The sequence below is a fragment of the Calypte anna genome, chromosome 7, assembly GCF_003957555.1.
Source record: "Calypte anna isolate BGI_N300 chromosome 7, bCalAnn1_v1.p, whole genome shotgun sequence".
In the NCBI taxonomy this organism is placed as follows: Eukaryota; Metazoa; Chordata; class Aves; order Apodiformes; family Trochilidae; genus Calypte; species Calypte anna.
In genome coordinates this window covers 22,118,880-22,127,900 of record NC_044253.1, presented here as the reverse complement: position 1 = coordinate 22,127,900, position 9,021 = coordinate 22,118,880, and the positions used below count along the sequence as shown (strand labels likewise).

At 56.2% G+C, this 9,021-nt stretch overlaps 1 protein-coding gene across 1 annotated transcript; it reads right to left on the bottom strand.

The window, feature by feature from the left end:
• Positions 1-4,158: 4,158 nt before the first annotated feature.
• Positions 4,159-6,335, bottom strand: SP9 (Sp9 transcription factor). The gene is made up of 2 exons (XM_030454498.1): positions 6,315-6,335; positions 4,159-5,514 (listed from the first exon to the last, which is right to left on the bottom strand). The coding sequence occupies exons 1-2, from the start codon at positions 6,333-6,335 to the stop codon at positions 4,159-4,161; spliced, it is 1,377 nt and encodes a 458-aa protein (XP_030310358.1).
• Between the last annotated feature and the right edge of the window lie 2,686 nt (positions 6,336-9,021).

The following is a 9,021-nucleotide window of genomic DNA, read 5'->3' as shown; positions in this document are numbered from 1 at the left end:
AGCTTTAGGCTGAAAGGCAATTTCAAATTTTCTAGCAACCTACTTTGTACTAGGGAACGGACAAGGACTTTGCGCCCTGCCATCCAAGTAGCAATTAGCACATCTCGAAAATAGGCACTGCCGCGGGTTTGTGTTAAAACAGCGGCGCGAAGGCGGCGGCAGCGGTGCCTCGCCCAGTGCCTGCCGGCAGCCGCGCCCGGACCGTCGGCCGGCCGCAGGTGCGGAGCCTGCCCACAGAGCCGCGCGGTGGGCGGAGGAGCACTGACCCACCTCCGGCGGGGTGCCAGGATTAATTGTTAAAATCCCACCCGCCCCGTTGTGGGACGGCCCCGCGGGAGCCGCCGAGTCCAGCCGGGCCCCCCGACACCTCCCCCTCAGGTGGGTGGGCGGGCGGGCGGGCGCGCTGCTGCCGCGGCCCCCAGGCCGCCGCTGGGACCCCGGGGCGGCCGTGCGCGGGGCTGGCCGCTAGGTGGCGCCCAGGAGCCGTGAAGCGGGGCTGGGGCCGGGGCCGGGGCAGCACCGGGAGCGATTGCAAACCTCCGTTTTCTGCCTTTTTTTTTTTTTTTTTTTTTTTTAAATATGTGTTAAGAATGTTATTCATTGAGGAAATGTGTAGCTAAGTTATTCCTACTTAAAATAAACACTTAGTGCGGCAATTACCCGAAGGGGCGGGCTTTCTGTGAGATTCCCTTCATCTGCCTTTTGGAGGGGTGGGAGCGAGTCTTGGCGAGCAGATAATGGCTGATAATGAATTACAGCTCCCTCAGATAAAGTTTCCATTTGAATCGAACGAAGCAATTAAGAAACTGTCCAGGCACGGGATCGGGTGTTTATATATTATCTCATTAGAACAAAACCATTAATGTTACCTTTTAAGTGTAAAACGAGCCGTTAGGGCTGTAATTCGCCGCGGGGGACAGGGGACAGGCTTCCTGCGGCCCGGGGACCCAGCGATCGAATGACACCGAACCATTTCTCCTGGCGTTTTACCTTTTCCCGTCGGTCGGAGGTTGCTGTCGCGGGTTGGTTTGTAGCTGTGTTTTAACGAGCTGGAGAAGCCGGCGTGAAGGTGCTGACCGAGAGGAGTGGGGGTGGGAAGCGGCAGCTGGAGCGAGTTGTGAAGGGGAGTGGGACTCAGTTCACAGGCAAGCCCTTGGCGAGTGGGACCAGGCGGCAGGGTGCCCGCCTCTCCCCTCTGCCTCCCTCCCCGCCGGAGCCCAGGAAGGAATCCCTCTCCTTCCCGGTGCTTTCTGCTCTCGGGTTAGCGTCTTCTCACTAAAGAGGTGCTGCTGAACTACGGATTCAAAGGGCGAAATCAGACGTATTTTTCTGTTCTCACACCGTCTGTTCTATAGTTTTTCTCTGTATAAAACTTCCCCAGACCATGTAATTATCGCCAACATGTACGAAAGAATGGTGTCATTTATTTTTTAAAAGGTGACATGCTTTCTATTTTCCCGGTTAAACGAACCGGCTCTGCGGCCCAGGGCTGTTCCCTTCTTCGTTTCTGGGGAGTCTGTAAGTGATGGACGTTTTCTGACCCGAAGGGGCAAAGGCAATGCAAAGAGGTCCTTGATCACTGAGCTGAGAATTGTAACCCCGGCCTGGCAGAAACTGGACCTGGATGCTTTCCTTTGATGTGTCTTATTATAAATCGAAAACAAAGCTGACTTCTGCCCAACACCCGGTGCGGGTGCATTCCTCCGCGAGTCCAGCACCACCCGGCAGGGAAGGGAGCCCCGTCCCGCCGCGCCAGGGTCCTGTTTATTTTACCTCTGCCCGAGCGCGTCCCTCTCGCCTGCTCTCTTTTCCATCATCCGCCGGGGAACCTGCCGGCACCCAGCGGGAGCAGGAGAGAAGGGACCTCGCCGGGATGCTTTCGGCCAGCCACATTGCGGGGCGGCTCTCGGGCAGGGTGCTGCCGGCAGCCAGATGCACGGGGCATCTCCCGGTGGGTGCCTGGCTCCCGCCGCCGCCCCAGGGCGCGGGTGGTGCCGGTGCTACCCGGTAGCTTTTGTGCAACAGTGGCGCCGAGGAGGAGGTGGGACGCGGTTATTAGTATTCACGGCAGATGTATTTTCTTTAACGCAACGTCTTTATTCCAGTTGGTGGCCGACAGCAGAATCCGTTTCCCGATGTTATTTGCATTCCCTGATTTATGGAGGATTAAAATATTTGTATTCTTCCAATCTGTACAGGGCAGGCTAAATTAACTTTTTTTTCTCTCCCCCAAAGCCCCCCCCCCCTTTTTTTTTTTTTTTTTTTTTTAAATAACACAATTACCTCATTTAACAATTTGCCTTAAAAAAAAATACTGTGGCTGTTAGGTTGGTGGTCAGGAGACAAAGGGAGTGAAAATAATTTTCATTTCAATAATTGCCTTCTGGTCAATTTAACTGTGCCTTATTTTGAAAGAGCCTGTCTAAATGAGATTCCTGTCCCAAATGTGTTCCCAGGCCTTAGTCCAGCCTTTAATTATTCCTGAGTTTTTTTTCTTCAGAATAAGACGCTGCACTGAGTAATCACAAAGAAGTCAGAGAGCATCCTTGAACCTTTTCAATAGCAGAGCCACTGATATTCAAATAACATGCAAGGACCATTTGACTGCATGGGGACATAAGCATTTCCAATTCACTATTTGCATAGATCAACTGTCTTTGAAAAGGAAAGGAGCAGTTGTCTTCCATAACATTAAAAAGCCTAGTTATCAAATCAAGTGCTTAGTTTGGGGCTTTTAAAACGTTTACATTTTATCTCAGGTTGCCCTTTACCGTTTGACATGCAAATTTGGTGCAGTTAATTTGGACAATTAAAAGGATCTTCAAGGGAGCTTTGTCACCGAGAATATTCGGAGTTTTCCCCGTGGACCAGCTGAGATAAAGTTGGCCAGAACAAATGATGTCTAGGAGATTAATTAGATATTTGATAAGACATGAATCCCTAATAAGGGAATACAAGGCACAGGGGGCTGCTGTGTGCTCTAAGTCAAAATTAATAACATTTAACAAGATTTTCATTTAGGCATGAAATGTCTTTTCCGGAGTATTGACTCCGGCGATTTATTCCCCCGAGATCACCTCCCAACCTAGGCAGCCTTGCGGCACTCAAGGCTTTTTAAATTAAATAGTTCCTTAGCACAGTTCTGTTTCACTCGATTTTGGGGCCAGTTCCTCCAAAGGCACTTGGAGCCCGGCGTGGTTCCCAGCTAGGGTAGCGGAGGTCGGACTGGGTTTAAATTTGATCTTAAAAAATTAAAATAATAACAAATCAAAACTAAAGCCGTTTGTGAATAGCGACTGGAGCGCTCCAGTGCTCCTGGCTCGGGCACCAGGTCCTTCCCCTCCCGGCCATCAATGCCTGCCGTCTTTTTAATCACAATCACTGTAAGGAGGACTAGGAGGGGTGCGGGGGCTCCCACTAAAAACTTGACCCCTGTGAGGGGTGGGCGGGGGTAGAGGAGAGGGCACAAAGAAGAACAAACCCGTAAGTATATTGTTGAGAGTCCTTTAATAATACCAAAATGAAAATATGTCAAGATTTTTTCCATACAGATAAACGCATTTAATTTCTTTAAGAGACCTTAACTTACGTGTTTGAGTGAAATGTTAACTCAACATTTTAAATATCTTTTACATATATACTGACTTCCACAAAGTGCATCAGAAATTTAAAATAATAATAATAAAAAGAAACCAAACCCCAAAATCTCCCTGAATTTCAGGAATTCACCAATTTAAAAAAAAAAAAAAAAGTAAAACCCCAAACCTCCCCCCCTCAGATCAACATTTACAAGAAAAATAAGCGACCACGATCTTTTCTTTTTGAACCTTATTTATACAGATGTTTATGAGATACAGAAGAACCGTCTTGGACTTGCATTTGTATTTCTCACCTCAAGCCTCTCTCTTAGGATGCTTTCTCTCCAACAGAAAGACAAGAGAAAAAGGAAATGGAAGAAAGTGTCCCTTGGTACCAACTGCCCGGGCGGGGCGGGGGGGCCTCACTCTCCGGCCCCGCCATCCGCCGGCCCGCTTCCGCGGTGGCCCCGGGCAACTTCGGAGGCAGGGCTGCTGGCATCCCTCCGGCCGGCGCGGAGCAGAGTCCGGGGGGTTCCCGGGAGTCCCCGGCGGCGGGGCCGGGGGCCGGGCGGTGCTTCCCCTAGGAGTCGCCGGGCCCCGCGGTAGGTTCCTTGCCCGGTCCGCGGGCAGCGGCGCCCACCCCTTCGTGCAGGATGAGGTCGGGGGACTCGGAGCGCGGCGTCTCCAGGTTGCTGGCGTCTGTGTCGCTGTCGCTGCCCTTTTTGCCCCCGCCGCCCCCGTTGTGCGTTTTGATGTGTTTGCTCAGGTGGTCGCTGCGCATGAAGCGCTTGTTGCAGACGGGGCAGGCAAAGCGCTTCTCGCCCGTGTGAGTCCGCAGGTGCCGCTGCAGCTCGTCGGAGCGGGTGAAGCGCTTCCCGCAGAAGAGCCAGTTGCAGACGAAGGGCCGCTCGCCCGTGTGCCAGCGCAGGTGCGCCTTCAGGTGCGAGGTCTTGCCGTACACCTTGCCGCAGCCGGGGATGTGGCAGCTGTGCAGCCCCTTGCGCCGCAGGCTGGCCCCCGCCGGCCCCAGCCTCTCGGCCTCCTGGCAGTTGGGGCAGTCGCAGGTGGCGCGGCCCGAGTAGCGCCGGGCAGAGCGGGCAGAGCCGCCCCCAGCGGCGGCAGCCGCGGCGCCCGAGATCATGGCGCTGGCCGCCGCCACCGCCGCGCTGGAGTCCGTGTAGGAGGGCAGCACAGGCTTGAAGCCCTCCTGGGTGAGCAGGTGCTGGCTGGTGGAGAGCAGGTGCGACGCGGCCGTGGAGCCCAGGCCGGTGGAGCTGAAGGCGGAGTGGGTAAGGGAACTGAAGTCGGGGTTGTAGGTGCCCAGCTGGGAGTGCAGCGAGGCCTGGGGGGCGCCCGAGTGCAGCGAGCTCTGTAGCCCCCCCGCCGGGTTCTGCACCTCCAGCCAGGAGCCCGGGTTGGTGTGCACGTCCCACCAAGAGGAGGCCGCCCCGTTGGCCACCTCACCCGCCGAGAGCGTGGAGTGGAAGCCCGACTTGTACCAGGACTCGTAGGGGTGCGCCATGCCCACTCGCGGGTAGAGACTGTCGGCCGCTGAACTGTGCACTTTGGAGATGAAGGCCGACTGCCCGCCGGGCTCCTGCGGGGACACGCCCGCCGCCGCCGCCGAGTTGGAGAAGAGGCCGCCGTAGTCGCTGCTGAAGGCCGACGAGGTGGGCGAAGTGGAGGCCAAGCAGAAGGCGCTGTTGGCGGTGCCTGTGCCGCTGGCCAGTCCGCTGGAGCCCCTACTCGTGGCCACCGTGAAGCCCGAGAGGCTGGAGCCCAGGTTGCAGCTGGAGGTGGAGCGTTTCCAGGGGTGGAAGCCCCCTTTGGCGAAGGCGCTGGACTCGGGCAGGGTGGTCAGGGGGCTGGTGTTGCCGATCTTGTTGCAGGTGGCGGCCAGCATGGCCAGGGGTGTCGTTCCGAACCTCGGCTCTTCCTGTGGGAGAGACAAAGCCGGCCCGTCAGCCTCACCCCTGCCGCCTCGCCAGGCTCCCGCGGGGACGTGGCGGCGCGGCTGGAACCGCGACGCGACGAGCGGCACCGCGGAAAACTTTCCTCTTATTTTGGAGACAAGCTTCAGCCCTGCCCCTCTCGGTACAACTCGTTTTCCGCCGGGGACCGGTCTCGGCGCCCGAGGGGTCTACATCGGAAGCGGATCCCGGCGGAGAACAGCCAAAGGCGTGTTCCGAGGAGGCGGCCCGGGACTCCCGCCCCGACAGCGCCTGGGATGCCGGAGCCTGCCTCCGGGACACCGGGAATCCCGTGGGAACGATGTGCGGCGTCTGCTCGAGCCACCGCGCCCGAGCGGGGGAAAAACGAGACGGCAGAACAGCAAGACGGAGCCCTCCGACCGGCGCCACTCGCAAAGCCGAGCCAGCAAAAACCTTTGCAAATTTTGCGTAGCACTTCCAGTGCGAGAGAAAAAAAAAAAAAAAAAAAAAAAAAAAAAAAAAAAAAAAAGCAACAAAACGCAGCCAACCAACAACAAGAAAAAAAAATAGACTAAAAGAAAGCACAAGCAGCCCAACTTCTTTCCGGCCAAGAGAGTTTTCAGGCTAAACTGTCCGCGAACGACCGGATGGGAAACCCGCAGTGAATTCCCCCGGGGCGGGCCGGGGTTACCAACCGCCCGCGGGTCAGTGCGCTTTGCACGGGGGGCAATCGCATCGCAACGACAGCAACAGTTTCTCCAGAGAAAGACGGGAATCCGCCGGGACGCGCGCGGTGCAGACTTACCCCGAGGATAGACGTAGCCATCGCAGGTGGCGGAGGGGGAAAGGGGGAGGGGGGGGAAAGGACGGCGCTCGGCGTGCGCTGCCCGCAGCACCGAGGACACTCCGGCTCGGCGGGGCTAAACTCTGCCTAAGTGCGGGCAGCGCCCGCTTTGAAGTACCGCTGGCGGCGGCGCTCGCCCAATGAGGGCGCGGGCGGAGCGGGCCGGAGCGGGCCGACAGCCAATCAGGCTGCGCGGAGGTGCCGGGCGCCGGGGCGCGGGGCGCGTGCCAGTCAGCGCGCGGGGAGAGAGAGAACTCCGGACTGCGGCGGCCGCGCCGCAATTAACGGCAGCCCCGAGGGTGCCGCCCGGTGCGGGTGACTCCCGCCGGCAGCAGCAGGGGGACGGGCGGCCCAGATGACGCTTCCCCGGCACCGGGAGGAGCGGACAGAACCGCAGAGGGCGGGGGTCACCCCTGACGCCGCTCCTCCGCCGCCGCCTGTGCAGAAGGTGTCAGGTCCCCCGCGGCTGATGCAGTCACCTGCCGGCCTTGTCTCCATCAAACCCTACCTGCGGTTTGCTTTGATTCAACAGGCCCTTTGCTTGCCTTCCAGGCCGCTGGGCAGCTGTCCCTGTGGATACAGATAACCTAAGAGTGCCTAATGACATCTTAGGAAAATGCGTTCGTTTTTTGGTTTTGCTTCGCTAAATACTACAAGTGATGCTGGGTATAACGTATTTCTTTGGAAAGGGAACTGAGGAGGATTCTTAGTTACGTAAAGCGCCAAAAAAACTCCAAAGGCAGGGAACCGACAGGCGTCCTTTGCTCTCCTACCGTGGTGAGAGGGGGGACCAGGGGCAAATGACATCCTGTCGCTTGAGAGAGGGGATTTTATTTTACAGAGTAATGCCCGACAACATACTTTGAAAGTTAAATTCGCATCCTGCAGCACGTTTTTCAAGCCTCACATAACCCTATGGAAACAGTGCTGTTAATGGCAGAAGGCTTGCTCCCACCTAGCAGTGCTAGGGCGCTGCTGGAAAAAGCCTCCCCAGCACTTTCCTGTGGCCTCTGCACTGTGAGCGACAGAGACTTTACCTGCTCTCTGCATGAGCGAAATGTAAGTCCAAATCTCGGCTTCTAAATGTCTTGCAAGCTAGTGCCTTTGATTTGTAATTATTGGAGGCTTCTCTAAGTAACTGGCGAGGACTTGCCCGTACTGTGTCCGCGGAAGATCAATAGGCGCGCAACTTTTCATCATAGCTATGGGCTCTGTCAGGCTGGGAACTGGAGCTTTCCCCTCAGCTTCTGCTGTCCCCAGTGCAGCTGGGCACAGTGCTGAACAAGAAACACGAGTGCCTTCAAGCAACGCTGGGTGCTTGCTCGGCACTTAAGTCAATATTTTCTTCTCCTCCGTGCCGCCTCAGCCATCCTAGCAAAACCTCCTAGCAGATGCAAAATAGGCATCGCTGAGTAGCAAGATGGAGAAAGCGTGAATTTGAGAGGATCCCGCTATTCTTTACTTGTTTTGATTTTTTTTTTTTTCGTGCTTAAATAAGGCGGGTATTGCATTTTGTTGCACATTGTGCTGTGCAATCTGCAGGACGCCTGCCATGCAAGGGAAGGATGTCCCTGGAGATTACCTTTTATTTAAACGCCTAAGGCTGTTTTCAAAGGGCGCTCGCCTTTTTGTCGCCGCGTACTAAAAGAGAATCGGGGCAGTAGGAGGAAATACTGTTCTGCGCTTAATTCTTTCCTCATTGACTCGCAGCCAGCGCGGGGGTCCGGGGAATGAGTGCGTTGCCAGCCTTTCGGGAAGGTCTGCCTGGAGCAGATCATAAGCGGCGGCTTTACCCAGGGGGGCTGTAGCGCTCGGCGGGTGGAGGCGATTGAAAGGCGGTGGCGGGGGGAGCGACATCACCCCCGCGGGCCAGGCGACGAGTCCGACAGGGGCACCCGGCAGCAATCGCCCAACAGGTGACTCCTTCCTTCCCCCCCCTGCCTTCCCTCCTTCCTTGCCTCCTTCCTTCCTCCGGGGGGAACCCGCTCCTTCCCAGGAGTCCGCCGAGGTGGTCGTCAAGTAGCAGCGCGGCGCCCCTGGCCAACCCCGGGGCGGCGGGGGGAGAGGCTCTTTCCCCTCTTCTCCTTGGGGAAAGTCATAAATAAAATACTGCTCGGAAGGCAGACCGAGAGCGTGACGTTTGGAAATGTCGCCTCCGCCCCAGCGAGTGAAGGCATCCGCTGCCCGCCGGAGCTCCCCCGGCCAAGCCGGGGCTCGGCGGTGCCTGGAGGCGGGCGGGCGGCTCTGCCGCCTCTCCGCTGGCTCCTCGCCGCCTTTGTAAGCGGGAAAGTCACTTAAAAACACAAGAGCGAGTCAGGCTGGGCGAATGGCGGCCAAAGGGGAATGCTGGGCAGGTCTTTAGGGGGTCAAGTATTTTCTGACAGATCTTTTTTCATACTCCAAAAATCGAGTTTTTAAACAAAGATCAATGTGTTATGCTAAAGTGTTGAGCTGACTGTTAAAACATTTGTGGGGATAATGACAATGTAACAAAGGCCTGGTTTGGAGTGAATCATCACCCTTTTAAAAGTTAAAGCAATTTTCAGGAGAATAGCTTCCAGCAAATGCTTTACATTATTCAAAACGGCCAAATAATGCTCTATTATAGCGCCTGAATGCTGCCAGTCAGCCCGTAAGTGCAATTTGTGCAAAGGCTCGGTGCCTTATC